General features: G+C 39.0%; 1 protein-coding gene across 2 annotated transcripts; it reads right to left on the minus strand.

Moving 5' to 3' along the window:
* Positions 1-5,717: 5,717 nt before the first annotated feature.
* On the minus strand, positions 5,718-13,303 carry FGG (fibrinogen gamma chain). Of its 2 annotated transcripts, XM_039542108.1 has the most exons (10): positions 13,107-13,300; positions 12,960-13,004; positions 12,261-12,444; positions 12,065-12,158; positions 9,966-10,096; positions 9,043-9,176; positions 8,733-8,917; positions 7,512-7,792; positions 6,334-6,506; positions 5,718-5,959 (listed from the first exon to the last, which is right to left on the minus strand). In XM_039542108.1, exons 1-10 carry the CDS (start codon positions 13,173-13,175, stop codon positions 5,945-5,947), a joined length of 1,311 nt encoding a protein of 436 aa, XP_039398042.1. In that variant the 5' UTR covers positions 13,176-13,300; the 3' UTR covers positions 5,718-5,944. The 2 variants fall into 2 exon arrangements, with proteins under 2 accessions (XP_039398042.1, XP_039398041.1); XM_039542107.1 differs by lacking the exon at positions 5,718-5,959 and having other exon boundaries at positions 5,975-6,506; positions 13,107-13,303.
* Between the last annotated feature and the right edge of the window lie 13,148 nt (positions 13,304-26,451).

Here is a 26,451-nt window from a genome sequence, read left to right on the forward strand (position 1 = left end):
GTTTGATTTATTATTTTTAAGTTCATTGTGGCAGGGACCTTGTCTTTTTCTGCTTTGAAAGTAGATGTTTCATTTCTGTCTCCTGGTAAAATCTGGTAAAATGATCTATTGAAGTCTAGTCTGTAGATAATAGTAATATGATTCAATAGTGTCTTCAGCAGTGGATGTGTAAAATGATCCCTAAACTGTATTCTCATCAATTTCAGGTCAGTCTATAATGATTGCAGATTACATCAGAAAAGAACATGTAAGGCTCTTCATGTATAGACATGGCATCAGATTAAATCATTCTCACAAATAAACAGACTCTTTAGGTCCAGATTTGTATAGGTATTTAGGCATTGTGGTGTTCTGTGTTGCAACGTCTAACTGATTAAGGAGCCTAAATCGTATTTTCAAAAGTAATTTAGGCACTTAGGGATGTAAATCCCATGGACTATAAATGGGATTTTGGCTCTTAAACCCCTTTTGAAAATGAGATTTAGGCTGTGAAATCAATTAGGCATTGCAATGCTGAGCACAGCAATGCCTAAATACCATTAAAAATCTGGACCTTAGCTTCTAACTTCAGCAATACTATGATTGATGGTGCACTCTCACTTTGAATTCTCTTCAATTTTGTTCCCTCTGCCTCAAAAATGTTATAACAACACTAGAAAAGGCATAGAGAAAAGCAAAATGGTTAAAGGCAGGAAAGAAAACACTAAAAGGATTTGGACAATTTAATTTCAAGAACTGATGAACATGGGTCTAATCTAAAACCCATTGAGGTCCATGGAAAGTTTCCCAGTGTCTTCAATGAGGTCTGGATTAGGCTCAAAGAGACTACAAGACAGAGGCATATATATATATAAAATGGCACATAAAAAAAAACTGTGCAAAGATCTCTAAGACTACAAAACAAAGCACTCACTAGTTAAGGAAAACCACCATTCAGATTGCCTGCGCAATCTTCATTAGGCTCCTTTGTGAGTCTGCGTTAAGTTGTAGTCTTTAAGTAGCTGATCACATACAATTTTTTCCTCACAGGATGCCAGCCTCATTCAGTGCACAGGACAGACAGTGCTCAGTTAATGAGCAGCTATTCAATATTTTGTTTTACCCTCATCATTCAGTGCATGGCTCTGGACCTTATTTACCACACACTATTCAAATCCTCCTAGGCTTCCCTGTGGTGCTCATCTCTATAGTATCTGAGTGCTTCACAAACTTAAATTTAGTTATTTTCACAAGACTGCTATGAGTTGATATGGTATTATTCCTATTTCAGAGATGGGGAACTAAGGCACAGGTGCCTAAAGCCACAAAGATATTTAGATGCCTAACTGCATTTGCAGGCTAAGTCCAGCATTTACGGGCCATTAACATTCTCAAAGCCACCACTCAGTTGTTGCCCAATTCTGCAGGTGCCTATGGGGTTCAGGTGTCGAAGTGGGCACTTGTAGGCATTCCCAAAGCCTCCTAAGCACTGATACCACCCCACAGCTAATGAGCATCCATAGCCCTGGCAGCCCCAAAGCAAGATTCTTAAACTAGGCACGCTACGGCAATTATCTCTAGCGCGATCAGATCCTATAAGCATGTTCAGAGCATACCCAAGACCTGATAGAGAAGTCACAGAAGACAGCACAAACAGGCTAGGAATCTTCTGAGTGTGTGGGGGGGTCTCACACATTCTAGTGGTTAGGGCAGCCACTGGGAAGTGGAAGAACCCAGTTTCCTTTCCCAAGTGAGTGTCCTAATCAGCAGACTATTTGTTATTCTGCAGTTGGTCCCTGTCAGTCTCTATTGTTGTGAAGCTGTTCTACTTTACATATATAAATACATGTTCTTTGGGCCAGAAAGAAAATGATAATGCTTTTACAGCTAGGGTATTCACCTAGGATATCGATTTAAATACTTGTTCCAAATCAAGGCAAAATAGGGACTTAAACTCAGGTCTTCACAGCCCATGTGGACTAGTCTACTGGTCTATTGGCTATACTGGGTTGAGGCTAGCTCTATTGTCTGTATTTCAGCTAGTCAGGCACGGGTTACATAAATGGCTGATATGTCCTAGGCAACTAACTCCAGGAGACCATTCACAAGATGAGAATCCCAAGCAGAAGGGGATGCCTCCATCTGTCCCATCATTCAGGTGCCGAAAGCCCAAATCAATAAGAGTTGACACCTAAATACCTTTGAGGTCTAAGCCCTGCCCCTTTCCTCTGCATTTCACTCCTGGCTAGTGTAGGCAGCTCCCCACTCAGTTTGCTGGCTTCTGAAGATCCCTTCCTTAGGTACTGTACCTACTGCTCCCATGCACTGTATGTGGAGCGAAGAGTGCCTAGCTCAGGGGTGAGAATTCCAGTAGATTACAGAGTGCCTGGGGGTTAAGTATTATGCTGCTGAGCAGAACAATGCCTAAGTACCTTTGTGGATCTGGCCCAGAGAGGTTAAGGCCAAAGTGTCCACTTATTCTGAGATGTCTGGATCCTGATTTTTCTGAGCACTCAGCATTTTATAGCACTTTACATATTCAAAGCTCCCATTGAATTCAGTTTTATCTGTCATGCTCAACTCCAGGTTCTCAAGTTGTATATCCATAAAATGAGGAACATACACTAGCCTATAATCCCATTTATGCTGAGTAAAGGGGCTGAAGCATCATTAAGGGGCGGGGCTCTAAAAGCCTAGATACTATTAGAGGAGAATGTCCCTGTGCAGGAATTCAGGAAGAAAGCTGCAGGCTGGGCATCCCTTCCTTAGGTACTGTACCTACTGCTCCCATGCACTGTATGTGGAGCGAAGAGTGCCTAGCTCAGGAGTGAGAAACAGGGATTGTCCATAAATTATGGAATGTTTAGGGGATTGTTGAGTCCTTCATTTTTTGTATCTGTTGCAGATTTACAAAGCATTACAAGGGATGAGTGAGTCTTAAAAATCACCACAAATGTGTTACATAATTTCTGGACAGCCTCACAACCAAAACTGAAAGATGTTCAAAATGCTAGACCAGCACTTAAAACACCATTTTATAAGTCACAGGGAAAGAAACTTCAAAATCAGCATCAAGCTGGACTGCTACAGACCAATCCACTATCATCCTACCCCATCACAGTGAAATGTACATAACTAAGACAGTCGCTCACCAAATACAGATTTGTAACCAGAAACTACAGATATAAGTCAGGAGACACCCATATAAACTCAGAGAAGACTATCTGTGGAGTCATAGAATCATAGAATATCAAGGTTGGAAGGGACCTCAGGAGGTCATCTAGTCCAACACCCTGCTCAAAGCAGGACCAATCCCCAACTAAATCATCCCAGCCAAGGCTTTGTCAAGCCTGACCTTAAAAACCTCTAAGGAAGGAGATTCTACCACCTCCCTAGGTAACCCATTCCAGTGCTTCACCACCCTCCTAGTGAAAAAGGTTTTCCTAATATCCAACCTCAACCTCCCCCACTGCAACTTGAGACCATTACTCCTTGTTCTGTCATCTGCTACCTCTGAGAACAAGTCTAGATCCATTCTCTTTGGAATCCCCTTTCAGCTAGTTGAAAGCAGCTATCAAATCCCCCCTCATTCTTCTCTTCTGCAGACTAAACAATCCCAATTCCCTCAGCCTCTCCTCATAAGTCATGTGCTCCAGCCTCCTAATCATTTTTGTTGCCCTCAGCTGGACTCTTTCCAATTTTTCCACATCCTGGCATGGGGCTCAAAACTGGACACAGTACTCCAGATGAGGCCTCACCAATGTCAAATAGAGGGCAATGATCACGTCCCTCGATCTGCTGACAATGCCCCTACTTATACAGCCCAAAATGCAGTTAGCCTTCTTGGCAACAAGGGCACACTGTTGACTCATATCCAGCTTCTCGTCCACTGTAACCTCTAGGTCCTTTTCTGCAGAACTGCTGCCTAGTCATTCAGTCCCTAGTCTGTAGCAGTGCATGGGATTCTTCCGTCCTAAGTGCAGGACTCTGCACTTGTCCTGGTTGAACCTCATCATATTTCTTTTGGCCCAATCCTCTAATTTGTCTAGGTCCCTCTGTATCCCATCCCTACCCTCCAGCATATCTACCACTCTTCCCAGTTTAGTATCATCTGCAAACTTTCTGAGTGTGCTGTCCACACCATCCTCCAGATCATTAATGAAGATATTGAACAAAACTGGCCCCAGAACCGATCCTTGGAGCTCTCCGCTTGACACTGGCTGCCAACTAGACAGAGCCATTGATCACTACCCATTGAGCCCGACAATCTAGCCAGCTTTCTATCCACCTTATAGTCCATTCATCCAGCCCATACTCTAACTTGCTGGCAAGAATACTGTGGAAGACTGTATCAAAAGCTTTGCTAAGGAATTACACGTCCACTGTTTTCCCCTCATCTACAGAGCCAGTTATTTTGTCATAGAAGGCAATTAGGTTAGTCAGGTATGACTTGCCCATGGTGAATCCATGCTGACTGTTCCTGATCACTTTCCTCTCCTCTAAGTGCTTCAGAATTGATTCCTTGAGGACCTGCTCCCTGATTTTTCCAGGGACTGAGGTGAGGCTGACTGGCCTGTAGTTCCCTGGATCCTCCTTCTTCCCTTTTTTAAAGATGGGCACTACATTAGCCTTGTTCCAGTCATCCAGGGCCTCCCCCGATCGCCATGAGTTTTCAAAGATAATGGCCAGTGGCTCTGCAATCACATCTGCCAACTGCTTTAGCACCCTTGGATGCAGCACATCTGGCCCCATGGACTTGTTCTCATCTAGCTTTTCTAAATAGCCCTGAACTACTTCTTTCTCCACAGAGGGCTGGTCACCTCCTCCCCGTGCTGTGCTGCCCAGTGCAGCAGTCTGGGAGCTGACCTTGTTCGTGAAGACAGAAGCAAAAAAAGCATTGAGTACATTAGCTTTTTCCACATCCTTTGTCACTAGGTTGCCTCCCTCATTCAGTAAGGGGCCCACACTATCCTTGACTTTCTTCTTGTTGCTAACATGACTTGCTAACAATGTGACCAAGGGCAGAATGAGACAAACTCTACTCCCATGTCCAAAATATAATAATAATTAGCTCTTATACAGCACTTTTTATCCACAGATCTCCAAGTGCTTTACAAAGGACATCAGTATCATTATCCCCATTTCACAGATAAGAAACTGAGGCACAAAGCGATGAAGTGACTTGCCCAAGGTCACCCAGCAGATCTTTGACAGAGCCAGGAATAGAACCCAATGTAAGTCCCAGTTCACTATGCTAGCCACTAGGTCACACGGATACCCCGTACAATATGAGGGAATGCAAGAAAGATACTCCTCAAACTAGTTTACCATGACAAAAAAATCTCATTAAAAACAATGAGGAAAAACTGGGCTTGACTCAGGGAGAAGGGAGATGTTATCATGTTTTACAGCAATCTGTCACCAGATAAGGAATGGACAGTAATAACAAGGACCCAGGGGATCACAAACACCATGTGTAACCAAATCCTGGGTGGGCTCTATCTGCCTCTGACAGGTACCTGAGGAGTTAAAAATGTGTTAAGGCAGTATTATGAGGAATCCATAACAATGTGAAAAAAACAGTTAATGGTTTGTATGTGGCTTGCCTCTAAATGAATAATAGGAAAGTACCAGTGTATAAACTTGGGATGGGTGAACTGGAACAGATTTTTACGACAACTTCTGTAATTGTTTTGATTTGTTTACATGCCACTGGATCATTAATGACAAATTGTATGTGTTCTTTGTAATCAAATTTTATTGAAAGTGCATACAGAAAAATAACCCCACACAGAGCAGACACAGTAACTTGCTCACGCAGAAAGGCTTGGGCATTTAATGATTTTGTTCTAATAGTGAGCATCAATTAACAGCCAGAGCTGAACTGAAGTTTAGATGAAGTCAGTGTCCCAGAGGTAAAAGATTTTGTTTTCCTGTCTAGATAAATCTTTGTTAAACTGTCTCTTTAAATGTCTCCAACCTACAACAGAAGAAAAAAAGAAAGTATTATAATATTCTTCACCAAAGGATGAACTATGTATGGTTACAATGGTATGTTTATGGTGGTCATGCATATTTAGACTAGTTGAATTTCAAAAGGGACAGTGCTCAAAATATATAAAGGCAAAGAGTCATTTCTGATGACAAGACCATATCCCTTTATTTGTCAGTCAGCTGAAATAAAAATTGTACAAATATACTAAGTAAAAATGGTTTTCTGAGAAAATGCCGCATAGTGATAAACTTTTATAGGCTATACTGGAATGCCGAGTGGAGCTATAAATATACTATTGTTAGAACTGATAACTGCTGTCTATTATCTTTCTAAATATCGCCTCGGACATCTGATCCAACCTTTTTGGAGCCACCTAAGTTGAGCTGCTGTCCATCTCCTATTGAAAGTCTGTTGAATGGGATGACTTTCATTGTAGTTTTCTTCATGGAATACCACCGAGAACGCCAGGTTGCCCAGATAATCCCATTGTCGTATCCAGATGGACCAACTTCTCTTGCTGTATAAGTGCCACCTAAAATATAAATTGTAGCAGAATATATAATTGTTTGTAAAATAATGTATATGCATATGCATGTCTGTAGTAATGAAATCTCTGTGCAAAACTATACTTATCGTGCACCACTGACTGCCTCTACCTACTAATCTCTCTCTCCCAGGATTTATTCTAACATTTCAAATCTCTGAGCAGCTTCAAACTGCTGTCACTGTAAAAAAATATCAGCCCACCAGAATAATGTTTCCTTCTCCTCTCCAAATATAGATTTCCCCTCAAATTACACTGGTTTTAGGTATAGACAGCCAATATTCAGTCCTGCATGAATGACAGGTTTAAGGTCTGAAATCCCAAGATCAACCATGAATCCATGATGGTATGGAGTGGAATAAAGGTTTTATTGGTACTTGATGGACATGATCTCCATAACTCCTTCATGGCTACATGATTTATGAGTAATGTAGCCATCCCAAACTTATACTGATAAACTCTTTCTACTACATCATATCATCATGTATATATCCCAAACACACTGCTATTGCAGATTCCCTCTCCTCTTCTCCCTTTGAACAAACTTCTGTACTATCAAGTCTGTTTCTCTCCTGAATTCCCTATCTCTCACCCTTTTTTCCTTATCTTTCCGCCTTGCCTTGGGTTTTTTTGCCTGTCCTCCTGCAATGGGATTATGATTGGGACTCTGTTGCTGGAGACAATACTTTTGTAACCACAAAGCAAAAGGGAGAAACTTCTTGTCTTTGCCTCTAGCAGCAGTGGAAGACAGCACCTGTGCTTTAGCTCTTGCATGCAATGCTTCCCCCCAGCTCAGCAGAAGCTACCTGGAGTAACATATAAGGGCTGGGAGAGTATCAATTTGTGCTGATCAGCTCTGAAGTATAAGGAATGGGATGGCCAAAAATAAACAAACAGCTAAAATCTACACAATTTTTTTCTCCATCACTAGAATTTGTTGTAAAGCCATGAAGTTATTTTTTATATGAAGTAGGTACCCAAAGCATGTATTACCTTGATAATATTTGCCATTGAGGTTAGCAGCATGACATCTATTCATCCACCATCCTGCTCCATCCTGTTCAGCACAATTTCCATCAAATTTATCATTGTCATTGTCATAGGTACTGAACTGCATGCCATTATGGGATGTAAAAAATTTGTCACTGGGATCATCTCCAAAATCAAAACCATCAAGGGCATCCCCAGCTTCGCCACCAGCAACAAAATAGGCATAGGTCAGTCGGTACTTGTCTGCTTCAGGTCCCACTTTGAACACAGCATAGTCTGCAGTACTATTAAAAAAATAACGGTGAATTTGTGTACACTGGATTCCCAAAACATACACAATTAGACTATAAATTACAGCATTTTAGAGTCAGTTCCTGTGTCACTCTATGTCTAATTAGAAGACATTTCTAATATCTAATTAGATATTTCCTTGCCGGATTATAATATGTCACTTTAATGAATCATAATGAACCCTTCTATACCCCCCGCCCCAACTTTAGGTAGTCAAAGACAGGTAAACTGGGTCATCTCAGTGGCCTTAGAGTAGTGCTTTGCGATGGCTTTCCGGAGATCTGAGTTAGCTAGATAATCACAGTCTCCCATTGTCCATGCTGGAATGAAATGGGGATGGTGAGAGCAAATTGCTCCTGGAAGGAGAAAAAGGTTGCACCACTCAACACCTGTCTCTTTCTATGGAATAGCAAAGTTTGACAACAACAGGTTCTGAATGGAACCTCATCTAATTTCCAGCAGTTAGAATGATGAGTTATCAAATGGGATGCCAAGGGTGTCATAGCAGGCTAACCCGGGGAAAAAGTAAAACATCTTAAATGCTCCACATAGGTTGTGAAGAAACTGTGAAAGGAAGAAACAGAAACATTCTACAGAGTAAATTATATTTTCCAAGAAAGATGCCAGCATGGAGCTTTCATGAGCATATGCTGCTTCCTTTTTTATCACAAAGTTGCAGGTAGTGAGAGAAAATTCAACTGCAAATATATTTATGGTTTTATAAACTGATAGAGAAGGTAGTTTGATACAAATAGGTTAATGACTCTGCATTATCCATTCTTCTGAAAGTTGTACAAACTGATCTGGTAGTGGAGACAGGTGTCTGATATCTGGTAGTAGAGACAGATATCTGTGGCTGTACCAAAAAAATCAGTACACATGACAGGTGTGTATTTTAAGTTGACTTTTTTAGAAGGCTAATTAGTGAAATACCTTTTTTTATTCTCCCAGTCTTCCAGTTCTATCCTTAAGGCATATGGAATAGTAGACTGAGTGGTTATTAAATGAATCTTTTCATTTCCCAGCCAGTACTCTGACTGGTCATCTGGTGACAGGTGTCCAAATCCTTCTTTGTACTGAACCCAGTTTTTCTTGAAGTCCACGCTCCCATCAAGTCTCTGGTGGCGGATTAAGAAAGAAAGAACGAAAGAAAGAAAGTCAACCAAAGCAACATGTGCCCATGTAAATGAAATACTGTTATATAATCAGAATTATTCATGACCTGAATTTACAAATTACATACTCTCTGGAACACTGTCCATCCATTGCCAAATGTGTCAATCTCACAATAGACTAGGAACTGCTGCTTAGCTTTTACAGGTTTGATGAAGTAAAGACCACTGTGTCTGGCACCTTTGTTTGCAATGTCTTGACAATCTGCAATAAATAAACACGATTGTTTGTATTTTGGCTACAGTCTCATCTTGTTTTAAAAGTGGTTTTAAACGTATCTGATCATTTTCCAGTACAGTGCAACATACACAGTATGTATAGTAATTACTATGGCAAAGTTATCTCTGTAGGCTAGGTCTTCATCACACAGGAAGTCCTATTGAAGTTAACAGGACTTGTACAAGGATGAGCAGGATTTTGCTATTAGTAAATATCTAGGTAGCATAACTTGAATGTAAAATACAATCATTTTATTTGTTTCTGCAGTCATAAAAAGGGCATTTTTAGGTCTAATGTATTAGATTAATTATTTCTGTGTGGCTGAGCAGAAATATTATACTATAGTATCCTTTCTGTTCTTATAACTCCAGAAAAGCACTTGCCTGGTCTATGGACTACAGTAAAGACAGGGTTTACTGGGATAGTCAAATCTTGGCTAACCATGCCCAAATGCGAAAATAAGATTTGTCCCATAACATCCTATATGCAGAACACCTGTCTAGTATTTCTGTTGAATGAAGCACTAGCCAACAACAAACATAAAAATAGCAGTAACAAAATGTAAATATGGAAAAGCATTCTTTATATTGGTCATGATGCTGAGTCCCTTAGGTAATTCTTAGAGAAATCAATGGTTCATGTGATTAAGAATAACTCCTGTAAGGAAGTTTTGCACGATCACCCATTTAAGTACTCAGATGGCCCTCACCACTATATTGTCGACAGATAACACTTAAGAATTAATCTAAGCCACACAATAAGCATTTCATGTACCTCTTCCAGTTGTTTCCAGTATTTGGACTGTGTCTCTGCATGGCTCCTGACATTGTGACGCAAGCTGATTAGCCTTCTGTTTTAGTTGTGAAATCCTGTTAGTGTTTAACGTCAACATATCTGTCAGTTGCCTAGAGATAAAAACATAAAAATTACACGTTATGCCAGTTTTTCTTAATGAGAACAATACATATTTCCCTGAAATATGCCTTACATATCTAATATACTAATTAAAATGTGTTGCTTTATTTAATGAGACAATGTAAATCATTTTGGGCTACAGTGTGGTATTTAGCCACAGCCCTACACTGTGGGGTAGTACAGAGCTGCCCCATCCCCATACAAGCATTTGGGCATTCTGCCTTATAGAGCTAACCATTTGTACTGGGAGGACAATAATTTGCTAATTTGTTTAACTAAACAAAGACTGTGAATGGCTTGCCAATTACAGAACCAGTTTCTCCTCCCTTGGTTTTCACATCTCTGCTGCTGGAACAGGGCCTCATCCTCCCTGATTGATCTAACCTCGTTATCTCTAGCTTGCTTCTTGCTTGCATATATATACACCTGCCCCTGGAAATTTCCACTGCTTGCATCCGAAGAAGTGGGTATTCACCCACGAAAGCTCATGCTGCAAAACGTCTGTTAGTCTATAAGGTGCCACAGGATTCTTTGCTGTTCCTGCAGTCAGTGCATGGACAAAGCTCTATGGGATTTTTTCTTTTGTGAGAATTGCAGGTCTGAGTTCTGGAGGTAAAGTATATAGCAGGGGTCGGCAACCTTTCAGAAGTGCTGTGCCGAGTCTTCATTTATTCACTGCAATTTAAGGTTTCGGGTGCCAGTAATACATTTTAATGTTTTTAGAAGGTCTCTTTCTATAAGTCTATAATATATAACTAAACTATTGTTGTATGTAAAGTAAATAAGGTTTTTAAAACATTTAAGAAGCTTCATTTAAAATTAAATTAAAATGCAGAGCCCTCTGGACTGGTGGCCAGGACCCAGGCAGTGTGAGTGCCACTGAAAATCAGCTCACGTGCCGCCTTTGGCACGCATGCCATAGGTTGCCTACCCCTGGTATATAGTAAGGTACAAGATAGTACAATAGAAACCTGATTTCTATGAAGGTGTGTAGTACTCTTGAAACCTTCATAAAGCTGGGCATTCATAAAATTATGAGAACTTTAAATAACATGAAAAAATAACAGGAGTCTGCATCCATGGCCCTACATATTATGAAAATTAACTATTGCATATTTGTTTTAAAAAGAGTGAATACATTTGAGAGCAATTCATTCTAATATTACATAGAGTATATTAATTAAAAAAAATAAAAACCTAAATCTAATATGAAAATTAAAATCTGTCATCAGTGGGTGGTTAAATAAAAATGCTCTCAGACCAGGTGATGCAAAGGTATTTAAGATAAAATATAGTTATATTAATTCTAAATGTCAAAAACTCAGAATTACTGTATATTAACCAATTATGAGTGATTCCTGGCATAATGTTATCACAGGAGTGACTTTGGCATTTAAAGTTAAATAGTACAATTACAATTTATAAATAATAATTCATTATTAAAATTTAGATAAGTTAAATATGTTTTCAAATATATAGAACAGTATAGACTTAAGATGAACACCTTTGAGTTTAATAGTTATTCTGGATTCACTCCAATGAAACAGAGAGCAGAATTTGGTTCATGATGTGTGTTCAGCAAAACCAATAAAAAAGTATCAACTGGCTAAACAAATCTTTGGTAAGATCCAGTTTCATGTTACTAAAATCTCTGAAGTCTAAGAATAATGAATGGAAAAATTTTGAACAATTACTTAAACACTGATTGAAGAAAAAAAAAAAGAATGGCTAAACTTTGCCATGTTCTCACAGCCTGATCCTGTATTCCAGTGGGAGATGTGGATATTCAAGAAATGCAGGATCAGATCCTAATTATGCAGTTATCAGTGAAAAGACACCAAAATGGTCTTTATATGCAGAAATGAAGTGCTGTGAAAAAACTTCAGTTGTAGCTGGTAAAATAAAATAAAGGAACAGATCTGCATAGTAAGACAATATCAAAAGTGAAAAATACCTACTGTATAGTATTTTCATGTTCCATAATAGTGTTTTCATATCTGATAATTTCATCAATTATTTTCCTGTTTTTTTGAGTAAAACCGTCGATCACATCTGTAGAACAGGTACAATATATTAATGCAATTACATGTAAAAGTAAGAAAACTAAATTAATGCGTATTTTTCTCAGTTTTGTAATTGTCTTTATGTTCTCACTTGGCAGAGTCAGTTTCTCTGGGGGGCTGAGGATTCGGATTTGGCGGATCAACTGTTCTGTTACAACGGAAGAGTTAGTGATCTGCTGCAAGAGATTTTCAAGGACCTGCAGCTCCTTATCCACATCAGGGTGGTATTTATTCAAGAAGTCTGCAATGCCGCATGTAGTTGGGCAATAGCTACCCTAAAGGGAAAAGAATAATTAAACATAATAAAATAATAATAATAATAATAATAAATTAAATAATAAAGGACCAGTCCAGGTTCTACAGTGAGGCAAAAGAGATGGTCACTCAGGGCAGGAAAATATTAAGGGCAGCCCAATGTTCAATTAGGATTTATGTAGGTAACTGTGGACAGGTAGGACTGGGCATTTGCTACTGTGCTTGCAGAATCAGAATTTGTAGAGACAGTCCTGGTAATGCATATTGTTATTAAATATTAAAAACAACAACATATGTTGATAATAGTATACTTTAGAATAATACATGGTACTATTAATGGAATTTACAGTACATATTAGAACAATGAATGCTGTTATTAAGAGTGAACCATAAAGCATAATATTACATTTAATAACAGTAGATATTGAAAATAACAATGCATATTAAAACAAAATAATAATGAATGTTAATTATAAGTGGAACAATATTTTATTCAGCTCCTTAATTAGAAGGAAGGATTCACACATCTACTTACAAATCGTTCATCTAAGATGCAGCAGTTTTCTCTGGTAGCAATATACTGAAAGGGGGAAAACAACATTATTTTTTAGTTATTGTTCTCCTTATGGTATTTTGGGGGCATTGCAATTTTTTACTAGTCCATTTGTACAGTTTCACTTACTGCCATGCAAGCTGAAAAGAGTAAGGACAGGAGATGCGCAGTAGCCCAGCTGTGTAACTTTGGCACCATGGTGTCTACACGAAAGGGTGCTTCCAGCTAGTGTCTGAGAGATTCAGCTGTACGGGCTGCTGGAATCTGCCCTGACTCCCCTGCACTTCACAGCAGCAGTTTAAGGGAGCTGGCTGAACCTGGGGGCGGGCACCGTGATGCAATGTGTAGGGGTGGGACAGTGGTGGAGGAACAACTTCTCAGTGCCTTTGTCCTGGATTCCCAGAATTTGCACTGAAGCTCCTGCTCCTCCCATTTTTAGCAGCAGTTTCCAACTCACCCACACTATGTCCTTTGCAGCCAGGGCAGTGTTAGGATCTGGAGAAACCTAAGCGGGGGCATGGAGCAATCGCTTCCAGTAACACTGGAGTAATAAAACTAACATATGATTCTGGACAATGTTGGAATGGTGCCTGAGATGAGCCTCAGTTGTTTAGTTCAAGGAGAAGCCCCAGTTACTCTCAGGGACAAAATGTAAGAGGCACAGGTTATTCAATAAGGACAGGCTGCTATTTTTCAAAACAGCCACAGATTCCATTCTGGGGAATTGTGTGTGTCAGCTGTAGGATCAAAGTGTTTTCCTTTCAAGTCACCACTGGTTCAGAACCCATGCTTTGAAAAGCACATTGCTCCTGTAAGCAAGATTGCACACTCTTCGCGGCAAGGACTGTCTTGTATGTTATGTTTGTACTGTGCCTTGCCCAATAGGGCTATAGAAAGGACAGTCTTGTGGTTCAGCTATTGAACAAGGACTCTAGGCTCCATTCCCAGCTCTGCTACAGATTTCAGGCTAGGTCCACAAAGCTCTTAGGTGTTCCAATCCTCAGCACTGCAGGGCCTCCTTTTTAGGTGCCCTGCCCCCCCAGTGGAATTCACAGCCCCAGACTAGGTATCCAGAATCCCTATACAATGCATGGGGAAAGATTGGTGCTTGCAGAAGGAATCCTCAAAAGACTGCAATTTAGCAGGGTGCCACCTAAGCTAACCAGTGGGCAATGCCAGCGGAAGGTAGTTAGTGCTCAACTCCGAGCCGAAGGGAATTGCCCATCTTTGCTTGGGATTCACAGGATTGTGCCCTCTCCTGGAGTTAGGCATTGAAGCCAGGTCAGCCCTTTCTCATGAAAAACCACAGAAAGAATGAACCTCTCAATGGCCAATAGCTGACCGGTTCAGGCACTCGCCTAGGAGACCTGTTTTCAATATTCATAGGAGTAAGGACATGACCTTGGTCTCCACATCCCAGGTGAGTGCCCTAGCTATTGGGTAGTCTGGGACACACACTCACACCAGGCAGCCCCAAAAATTCACAGTCAGATTGCCCTCAGCTGTCTTTTGTGTGAGGCCTGTTTGGGCCCCACAGATGAGACAGGCAGGGGAACGTCTAATTTAAGACTCTTGCCAGGGCTTAGGTGTGAGCTAACGCATGGAGTGGCTTGGGGGTGTTGGTGGTTTTGTACATGCCCACCAGCAGAAACGTAGATGCCCATGGGGTCTTTACTGGTGGAAATTCAGGCACCTACAGAGTTTAGGCACTTCCAGGAAGTGGTGGCATCTGAGCAGGGATTTTGAACTCTTGATGTTGCTTAAATGTTAGACTTAGGCACCTAACATGGCAGGGAGGTTCCTAAGTCCTTTGTTGATCTACCCCTTCCTGTATAACCAGTGGCAAGTCATTTTACTGCTCTGTGCCTCAGCTTTCTGTCTGTAAAATAGGGATAATAGTATAGCTATCTCACATTCTTTGCTTATCTCTTCTATTAGGATTGTAAATCTTATGTTAGAAGGACTGTCTCTCACTATGTTTTTGTACAATGCTTAGCATTCTGGTGCCTCTAGGTGCAATTAGTAATTGACTAGTTGATGAGAGGCAATGTGGCCCATTCAGCTGGCACTTAGGAGTCCTGGGTTCTATATGTAGCTCTGCTACTGGCCTACTATGTGACCTTGGGCAACTCATTTCACCTCTCTGCACCTCAGTAAAATGGGGATAATGACACATCTTCTTTGAGACATGCTTTGAGATCTATAGACAAATTATGCTAGACAGTGACAAGAGTAAGGGAGGTGTTATTTATTCTGTGCAGAAGTTTCAGGGTTCAGAAAAAATGTTGAGTCTAGATTGGTGATGATAACTACTAGCACCCCTTGGGGTAAAGGTATTATTTCCATAATATATAGCTTGAAAATGGTTTTGAGGGTAATGCAATAATTCTTAATGAAGTAATTATCCTCTGCTACCCTTACTAAGGAACCATCCACTGGTAAGAGTTTGACTGTCATAGATAATTGGCAAGTTGGGGTCTGCACATGATATTACAAGAACTAGCACAGAATATTTGGGAACCAAATTTATGGTGTGTTGCTTGTATTACACAACAGAGATATTATTAGGTCTATAGAGTTAAAGAGTATGGAGAGAATAACTGGCCCATCTGCATAATGATTGTCAGGTATCTGTTTCATTTTTAAATGTTGCCATTTTTTATTCCCAACTAGCACCTAGTTTACTTCTCAACAGGAGCTGCAGGTTTTACATCTCATGAAATATACATTCTTCCTGTGCTTCGCAACTGTTTATGTGGTCATGATCTGGCCGAATGGGAGTTTGGTGCCTAAATATGGTTGAGGATCTGGATCTAATCTATTGTATCTCCCCTTCCTACACTCTCCTTCTGAGCTTTCACTTGGCATAAACCTGGAAATTATTTATTCCTGGCTTTCTGCTGGCTCCAAACCTGAAAATGAGACGTGTTCTTAGCATAAAGGATGTATGGTGTTTTATTACCTCCCTAAAGTGACACTTTCTTTGTGTTACTTATGCCCCAGCAGAGTTAATCCATTTATAAATTGAAACTTCTCTTAGAGAATGGATTATTCATGTTTTTTGGAGATCTATTTGTGCTCTACTATGTGTCCAATTTAACTTGCCTATATTGATTTTTTGAGCAATTTTACCTTTCCTGTGGTTTATTTACTGATTTGCCAAGAAATGATGAATGATTAATGTAATGCAGACAGAAGGAAGATTTCTTAAATTCAGTTTGCTTTTTCCATGGAGTTTATTTTTTGAGCAGATAGCAAAGGTGAATCAGTATTTAGTTAAAAGGGGATTGCTAATCTAGTTCAAGAGCTGAGTAGAATACTTATTAATCAGATAAGGTGATGGAATTTGGGTACATTTGTTATGCAAACACAGCTTTAATTCATTTGTGAGGCTTTTTTTGTGTGAGTGTTTTGTCAAAGGATCATTGGAAAGCTATCCAGCACTTTCCTGTTATTGGTGACAAATCCTTATGTTCAGAAAAACAAAATAAAATCATGAAATGTGTCTGTGATTGTGAAATAGTTGCTTATATCTAGGACATTATTTTAATTTCTTTTGTGAAAAATTAAACTAGCTTCTACTTATCTATCTCTCTTAGATTTTTTATATAGCATTTATCGCTGTGGTATCTAATCATTGCTGCACTGATCACATTGCCTATTGTTGTAGCATCCTATCAAACATAAAAGCAAATGCATTTAAGTGGGCACACAATGTGCAGAAGCAGTATTATTTTATAACAACATTTTGGGGTAGATTCTGATCTGATACTCATGTAAATCCAGACTAAGTGCACTCAGATTAAATCAATGGAGTTATTTCAGAGTTACATTGTTGTAATGGATACCAGAATCTGGCCCTTTGATTTTATAACAACATTTTGGGGTAGATTCTGATCTGATACTCATGTAAATCCAGACTAAGTGCACTCAGATTAAATCAATGGAGTTATTTCAGAGTTACATTGTTGTAATGGATACCAGAATCTGGCCCTTTGTGGGGTCAGAGGCAAACCTTGTCTCTGACCCCACAACCACTCACCAACATATGTGATTCCTGCTTGAAGCACAAATCATCTGTACTAATAAGGGTGCATAATTCCCAAGTCAAAGATACTACATGAGAAAACTGGATACCTGTGTGGACTGGAAATAGGGACAAGAAATAAAGATGATTTTAAAAATTAATTGACTGTCATTTTAAATACTGCATAATAGCAAAGCTGAGTCAGTGTACTACAGACCTATTTATTTGAACTGTTACTTCATTTATAAATAGCTATACAAAAGTGAAAATGAAAAAAGTTTCCTGAGTCACTTCAACAATGTACACTTTCTGTTTCAATATGTAAATCAGGGGAAAGCAGTAAAAAGGAACATTTCCTTGCCAATTCAATAGTCCAGTCCCTGCCTGCTGCCACATGCTTCCTGAAATAAAATATGTGAAATATTTGTGAATCAGCATGGCTTTGTGGGTGATATCAAATATTACTCTTTCTCACTAATAAGAAACTGTTCCCTCCCTTTATGTTACAAATAGACATTGACTGCATGGCATGTGTGCCCTTCCATTCAAACTCAGATTCGAAATTTATGTCTGAAATAAAAATTTTAAAAGTGTGAAATTTCTTAGCTTAATGCCATTGGACAGCTTCTGTTTGGGCAATTTTTAAAGAGTTTATAATATATTTAGCTGCATATACCGGTTATAAAAATTACCAGTTAAAGATATTTTCAAATATTTTAAGACTGTGTACACACACACACACACACATGCACACACACACACACTGAAATCAAGGATCAGAGCGTAAGGGTTGTATCACCATCTGTGGAAGCAAATCTCAGTGCCATTAACAGGAATTCCATCATGAACTAATCATAAATATCATCACACTCTTCAAGATTCATGGGTTCTACGCATGCTTATCACATGTGGTGTACCTCCTCCAGTACTGTAAGTGTCTCAATAACAACTATGTGGGCGAAGCCAGACAATCACTACTTAATTGAATGCGCTCTCGCAGAAAAGTTATAAAAGACAAAAACACCATATAACATGTGGGAACACTTTTCACAAAACGATCGTTCCATATTTGACCTCAGTGCTCATTCTTAAAGAAACCTGAATAACACCTTCACAACCCAACCCTGGGAGCTTAAACTCATAACTTTGCTAGACACTTACAATCATGGTCTTAATAAAGACACTGGATTTATTGGTTTATACAACAATCTGTAACTCACTAAATCACCTATTTTTGTCCCATGACTGCAGAGATGTTAACAGACCACACTTCACCTTGAATGGTCCCTTACAACAGGGGGTTTTAACCTTTTTGTTTCTGTGCCCCCCCCCCCCCCCCCGAACATGCTATAAAAACTCCACAGCCCACCTGTGTCACAATAACTGGTTTTCTGCATATAAAAGCCAGGGCTGGCATTAGGGGGTAGCAAGCAGGGCAATTGCCTGGGGCCCCATGCCACAGGAGCCCCCGCAAAGCTACATTGCTCAGGCTTCAGCTTCCGCCTTGGGTGGGTGAGCTCAGGGCCCAGGCTTCAACCCCATGCAGAAGGGCTTTGGCTTTCTGGCCTGGGCCTCACCAAGTCTAATTCTGGCCCTGCTTGATGGTCCTCCAGCGGGCCTTGGGCCCCTGGTTGAGAACCACTGCCTTAAAATGTGTGTTAACTACTTATGGTAAACAATCTGTTCCAGTTTGTATTTAGTTGTGACGCTGAGTATGTTTCCCAGACATGAAGAAGAGCTCCGTGTAAGCTTGAAAGCTTGTCTCTCTCACGGACAGATGTTGGTCCAATAAAAGATAGTGCCCTATACACCTTGTCCATCATGAACTAAGGACAGTACAGGCACGGGTTGTTTTAATTTTTGTTTGAGAAGAGCAAACAAGTAGAAAGTGTAGGTGTATCTCTGCCCTAGGACAGCACAGCTTACACAGCAAAAGCACTGCCAGCTTAGACAATTCTGTGTATGTGGATCCGCCTGTGGGCAGTGTTCCCGTATCCGTTCTCTGATAAATACATTTACAGTTTAAACAAGGCAGAGTCTGTCTCCAATCCATATATTTATTTCAATGTCTATTTATATCTTAAAAAATGATAATCTTTTCATTTAGAGTGCTGCAGCAGACTTAACACTAAGCTGTTGCCTGTCTGAGATAGCTTCTGCATCTTCTCCCTGGGGGAAGAGGATGGAAGGATCCATGCAGCAGCTCCTATGATCCTGAGCCCCTTCTAGTCTCTGCTCTCATATTCAACCACTGCATATTGACACACAGAAAACCACCCTGGGTCTGAGCTCCATGATGTGCATGGGTGTGCCCCTGAGTGTGCCCCAAAAACATTGCCCCCCTTTGGCAGAGCAACCACATCAATTATGTTATCAAGGATGGAATCCTCTGCAGCCAGAAAGGTAGGAGTGATTTGCTCCTAACTCAGTTTCACCTGTGCAATGCCCCCTGAAGTCAACTAAAGTCAATGAAGTTGCCCTGGTGTAAGTCAGGTCAGAATTTGGCCCACAATCTATTTCTGGACTCACTTGCCTTTTCCTGCATTCTACAGAACTACAGTTTCTCTGCAGAGTGTTTTGAAAATTGTACAGAGTTACATAACAGGCCCTTAGAGAGTACCTACAATTGTTTGGAAGAAGATTATAAAGATTTCTACATGCCCAGTCCTGTACTCCTTCAATGACCAATACTCCTTTTGACATTAGAAGTATTAAAAGTACAATTTTCAGAAGCAGCTAATGATTTAGGAGCCTGAAAATCAATGGGGCTTAAACTCCTAAATTACTTAAGTGCTTTTGAAAATTTTATCCTAAAAGCACAAAAGAACTTAGGAACAGGGTTTTAATAACATGATGATTTGAAGGAATTACCAATCTTTTGAAAAGTCTCCTCATATTAATTTTTAACCATCTACACATTTACATGATAAAAAACACTAGAGATTTTGTTTCAGTACCATTCAAATCCCAAGCAATTAAGAGAGGAGATAGCTTTAATAACAACAGAAATGTGATACAAGGCAACAAGAGTAATACAGTTTGTGCTTACAAAAGACTGTATGTTATTACTTTGCTCTGTTGTAGCTGGGGTTTGTCTGGGCCACAGAGCATGTGACAACGTTAAATTTGCATATGCTAAAATTCCTAAACACAATAGGATTTGCTGGGAACAACCTGATCATTAGTATTGAATTATGATGCTTTTGGGAGTTTGTGACACAATATTTTTCTATGAAATGCTGCATTGCAAATTTCAGCTTTTTACTGATTTAAAAAGAACAGTTTAGACTGTTGGTTCATTTAGAAAAGGTTAATTTTTAGAGTATCTTCAAAAGAGAGATTACAATGTGTACTTTACCTTGAGTAGAAGAGTAGTGAACTCTATTTGTTAAACAAAAATATGCACTAATTTGTAATGATAAGATAAGAAATCAATTCAAATATTTGCTGAATATTTTGTAATTAGTTGAAGCTGTGGTGTACAATAAACTGAACTAAATGTTGGCAGTTATTGATATAGTACTTTCAGAAAGGAACAGAGATAATAAAACAAATGGCAACGTAGCAAAATTTGTTATGGAATAGGAGAGTTTGGCTTGTGGAACATTGTGTTCCAACATTTTAGTAAGTGTGATTTTTAATTGCATGCTAAACAAAAAAAACCAGCAAAACACGTTGAAAAGATATTTTCTCATACTTTTTTCAGCAATAAGGAAAACTCACTATCCTATGCCCTTCAATATCAATACAGGCTCCTCTAGCTTATGCCTGAGGACCAGTCATAAACACAGCTGCTTCAGGATAATGGGAATGCCAAAGTGAGCTTTGTGCTACCTTTGCTCACTCTCTGACTTGCACTGTGTACTCCTCAGTTGTAGCTGAGGATCTGGCTAAGAATTTTGTCCTTAGCTTTACTATCCTCCATTGCAGCATTATCATCTCTATAATTAGCTGTTGTCCTGATATAACCCAAGCTTCTTAAAGTATAATTTAAACTGATAGTAACATGCTCGTTTCTTGCTCTTTATTTTTTTCTGGTTAGAAACAAGAGTTATTGAGCATAAACAAGCTATCAAAAAGCTACTAAGCATTAATCTTTTTTTGACAGTTTCCAGGAACAGCAGAGACTTGTATCATGAGGCTTAAGGGAACAATTACAACATTTATGAATAAGAATTTTGAAAATTAAAACTGAAATTTTTTTTGAGAAAGAGACAATTTAGCTTATAAAATTCTGATAACACCTCTTGACGGTTCTTTTCTAGCAAATAAGGACAAAAGAGCTTCTAATATCTGTAGTGGCTACCCAATAGCTTCTAAATCCTGCAGCAGTCTCTCTGGAATTTATAAACTCTATAATATTCCTTGCGAGCTGCTCTTGCAGACTGTGGAAATGTTTCAGCAAATTGTATGACGTAGCTTACAGTACCTACAGGCAGGATCTGTGGGAAATGAAATACAGTAGAACCTCAGAGTTATGAACATATAGGGAATGGAGGTTGTCTGTAACTCTGAAATGTTCATAGCTGAATAAAATGTTATGGTTGTTCTTTTGAACGTTTACAACTGACAATTGATTTAATACAGCTTTGAAACTTTACTATGCAGAAGAAAAATGCTGCTTTTAACCATCTTAATTTAATGAAACAAGCACAGAAACAGTTTCCTTACCCTTGTCAAATCTTTTTAAACTTTCCTTTTTTTTTAGTAGTTTACCTTTAACACAGTACTGTACTGTATTTGCTTTTTTTTTTTTTCGGTCTATGCAGCTGCCAGATTGTGTACTTCTAGTTCCAAATGAAGTGTGTGGTTGTCCGGTCAGTTGATAACTCTGGTGTTTGTAACTCTGAGGTTCTAACTGTTGCTAGTAATGAGCTTTTATTGTTTATCACTGACTTCAGTGTGGCTTTGGGGTAATGTTGGGGTCTGTCTGTATGAAGCTCATTACAGAACTGGGTCTAAAACTCTAAAAAGAGAACAATAATTTGTGTGGGATGTCAGTGGGAACACATCTACAAAACAATTTTGAAGTTTTTGAGTCAACCTGTTTTTGAGTTATAGAGAGAATTTAGAATAATTTCCCCTCCTCCCCCACTATTTCTTTTATGTTCCCTAACTTGAAATAATGACTTTTCCCTCAAAGTATTCTCTGACATAAACATTAGGCTAGCAAAATTTCAGGCCAAAAGGCATTTTTTTCTCTCTCAGAATTTAGGGGAAAGGGGAGGAGGTTCAAAATCAGGCTCAGAACAGTAAGTGTTTTATAAACTTCACAGTAGCCACCGGAGTCAGTGGTGATTGGCCCCTGCCATAGAACAGGTTATTACCTTTTGTAATGCTGACCCTCATGTGACTATGGCTTGGAAATAAAGATATTTCTATCTATATCTTATCAGCAACCCTATGTATCAGACCATTACTACATAAACTTAACTATACAGTCATGACTGGACTTCAGTAATAACCATATAGTGCCATCTAATGTCCTGTATGTGCAATTTTACTTTTTCAAGTCTGTATTAGGTGATTCACATAAAAAAAACAAACTACAAAATTGAAACTTACAACACTGCAACATTTCCCAAACCCAGCATGAAAATGGCCTGTAAGTAGCTCATTTATACTTTCACTAAGGAATAAAGAAGTATGTTAATACTGTTGCAGTTGACAGTTAAGTGGTTCTTGTAGTTGCATCCCAACTGCTACCCAACCAAGTCTTTCAGAGATACAGTAGGTACTTTCTGAAGGGCATGATTCACCAAAATGAGCTCTTTATGTAGGGCTACTATCTAGTGAATAGGCACTGAATTGGGAATCAGGACACCAGTGTTTTATTTCTAGCCCTGCCACAGATGTGGTGTGTGGCATTAAGCAAGTCACTTCACCTCTCTATACCTCTGTTTCCCCTCCCGCTGTCTTCATTGGTCTATTTCGATTGTAAGCTCTCCAGGAAAGCATCTGTTATTATGAGTTTATACTCAGATACTACAGTGATGGGCAGCAGTATAAAACTCAAAGATAGACGGATCTAGCACAGTGGGACCCAGATCTTAGCTAAGGCCTTAGGTGTTATTGGAATACAAATACCTCATCTATAAATAAATAATACTAATACTAATAGTAAGGGCTGGCTCTAGTTCCACAGCTCTAAGCAAACTGGCAAATGACTGCCCTTAATATCCCACACGCTCTGACTCTTTTGTTGCCCCTATCATCCAGGTATCCTATGTCACCACTTTTTCTGCCTGTAAAAAAGAGCCTGTCCTTTATAAATGTATACACCATTTTTAATTCAATTTTAATTACTGTAAATCCAAAAAAAATGTAGCCCTCCACTCAAGTTAAATGAAGTAGATCAGTGGTTTCCAAACTTTAACAAGCTGTGAACCCCTTCCAGTAAAATGTCAAGCCTCACGCAACCCCCTCCTAAAAATGAATGTTTCCAGGGATTTTCTCCTTTACCTGAGTCTAAATTATAAAAGCAGTCATCTTGGAAATATCAAATTTGTTTTTATGACAATCTTATTACACACTATTTATTATTAATTATCATTATAGTATTTTTATTACATTATGAAAACAGCAACACTCTTCCAAGATCTCACTTCTGTAGCTTGTATCACTTTGAATAAGCCTGTTATAAGACAAGTCTCCTATGTTTCATCAAGGAGTATCAGATGTGAAACAGCATGAAGGTATTTAAGAAGCCAACTCAGAGTTCCTCCTACACAAGCATTCAGGTCTTGAGCAGTCCAGACAAACAACTCATGTTACAACAAAGCTTAAACTTGTTCTTCATAATAATTTAAAAAACAAGACTAGCTGCCTATTTAATATTAAAAACAGCAAAAAATATCCACCTCCCTTTCCATTTCTTATAAGGAGTCTTGAAGTTTAAATCTCCTCAGTGTGAGAGATATGCTTGCTTTGATCTGCTTAGTTCTTGGAAGTCCAGGGGCTCTGTGCTGCTGGCCCTGTGCTGCCCTGGGTCCCTAGGGACAGCTCTGTCTGCCACTAGGGAATTTTTTCCCAAGACTCCCCTGTAACATTTCGCGAACCCCAGTTTGAGAACCACTGAAGTAGATGAATGCATAGACTACCGTAAGGGATTAAGTGCTTGGTTTATCTTTAGCACATGCAGACCTATACGTGGCCTACCCAATCAGAAAAGATCTGTGGACAATCGCTGTCAAAATCTATGGTATGACAGTATTTGAAGGAAGTTACAAGAATAAGTGAGGCATCCCCAGTCTCTCTGCGATCCAAGTGAATCCCCTATACAGAACATCAAATTAAGTTAATTCATGTTTATGCTTAACTCTGCCAAACAATACATACATTTGCCTGATAATATACCAGTTATATCACAAATTACAATTGGTGTTGACTGGAACAACTGACATTTATTGGCATGATGAAGCCACTTCTTTTTGTGACCAGATAATTATTTTGCAGGCTAGACCAGGATCATGGATGTAATAGGTGGTGCAACACAGCCATCTACTGGCCATCCTAGTAAAATTATTTTTTCTATTAACACCATCAGTTTGTGTAGGACACAATAATAATCTTTCTTGGTGTGAAATCCTGGGCTCATTGAGGTCAATGGGAGTTTTGCCACTGATTTCATTAGAGCCAGGATTTCATCCTGGTACTTCCATAGTATACGAATATATATAGTTTTATACTAGTGACTGAGATTTCTCTGGATATTTCTCAACCACATACATGAATAAGCTTGCAGTGGAGGAACACTATTAGATCCTCAGTTGATTATGATTATTCTATGTATGATTATGATTATCCTCAGCTGATTATGATTTTTGTTGCTTTACTCCAGACTTTCTCCAACTTGTCCACATCTTTCCTGAAATGAGGCACCAGAACTGGACACAATACTCCACTTGAGGCCTAATCACCGTCGTATCAAGTGACTCATACAGGTCTAGCAGAATGAGTACTGTTTAAAAGTGCTGTTGATGGATATTGCCATAGCCTGAAGCCTGACTGACAAGGATCCAGGACACTGGCAGTAAATACACGGCACTGGAGATTTTGTTGTTGCTAGCTTCTCCATTAGCTTACATACAAAAGTACGTGTGTGTGTGTGTATGGGGGGGAAATCAATAAATGGACAGTTTCAGACATGATGTAAGCAGGTGGAAATCCACTAACTGCATTAGGCTTGTACCCAATTTCTTTTTAAAAATAACTATTTTAAAAAAATTAAAACAATTTAAACAAAATTAAAAATCTGATTTAAATTAAAGAATAGTTAATCCCCATTTAATAAATCATTTCATTGTAAATATGAAACGTTATGATAAGAGAAGTTTATGTATCAGAAACATTTAAGGTTGCTTTGTTAAATAAAAATTAATGTTATATGCTGTTTTGTGTGTTTAATTAAATTCCAGATGCCATCCTAATGCAGCTTTATACAAATCATGAGCAAAAAGTTTATTATCTAGTAAAAGCAATAGATTATTCATCATTTTCTAACATACTAAACATGTATAATTAAATAAGAATATGAAAATATTAAGCTATATAATTGCTTAAATATATATATATATATATAGTTATAGTGTCTCTCCTAGGTAGCAAAAAGATGTACAAAAGGTAGGGTAAAGGCTCTATTATGTTGTAAACCAACATGTTTTTATAATTATATCAACCAATGAGAATGCACCTTTCTTAGAAAATAACTGACCTACAAATGGAAACGCTGATAAAAATTGATGATTTAAATAGAGGCTTTCCACCTGGTGATTTAAATCAGTCCACCCTGAGTGCAGCCAACATTCTGAATCAATTAGGACAGAATGTGAGTTACATTAGCTCCTGGTTTAAAGAAGCACTTTGAAATAGTTTAGGATCAAAATGTAGGTTTTAAGGATGGTCTTGTGATTAATACGCTAGACCAGGACTTGGGAGCTCCAACTGCAATTATTGTCTTTGCCACAGGCTTCTTTTGTCACCTTGGGCAAATGATTTACTCTCGCTCTGCCTCAGTTCCCCATCTGTCAAACGGGGATAACGATCTACATCATCTCTGCTTTACAGAGTGTTGTTGCCTGGACAAATTGATTTTTGTTTCTTATGTGCTCAGATATTACAGTGATATTGGATAAAAATCAAATTTTAAAAGTAAACATTCCTTTGTAATATTAAAAACTTAGCTACACTACTGTGCATGCATAGAAAGTAAAGTTAACTGAAGAAAAGGGGATTCTGGCTAGTCAGTTTCATTCTTCAAGGTGTGAGAAATGATTAGCTATGTCCCAAAGAAAGGTTCCCTGTTCACCTTGTGGCATCAAGTGTGTTCATGTGCAGGCTTTTTAGAGGACGACTTGGGATCATATACATTAAAATATAGACACTCCTTCCACTGAAAGTAACAACTCAGAGCCAATCTCTGCCCTGATCGTTCTGCTTGCACCTTGC

The sequence above is a fragment of the Mauremys reevesii genome, linkage group 5 (assembly GCF_016161935.1).
Source record: "Mauremys reevesii isolate NIE-2019 linkage group 5, ASM1616193v1, whole genome shotgun sequence".
Classification (NCBI taxonomy): Eukaryota; Metazoa; Chordata; order Testudines; family Geoemydidae; genus Mauremys; species Mauremys reevesii.

What these genes read in the sequence shown, in the direction of transcription:
- FGG (XM_039542107.1), bottom strand. Translation starts at nt 13,175, where the DNA reads ATGGTGCCAAAGTTACACAGCTGGGCTACTGCGCATCTCCTGTCCTTA. An exon ending in TCTTTTCAGCTTGCATGGCA is followed by an intron (nt 13,005 to 13,106) that starts GTAAGTGAAACT and finishes TCCCCCTTTCAG; the next exon opens with TATATTGCTACCAGAGAAAA. An exon ending in ACTGGAAACAACTGGAAGAG is followed by an intron (nt 9,177 to 9,965) that starts GTACATGAAATG and finishes TATTTATTGCAG; the next exon opens with ATTGTCAAGACATTGCAAAC.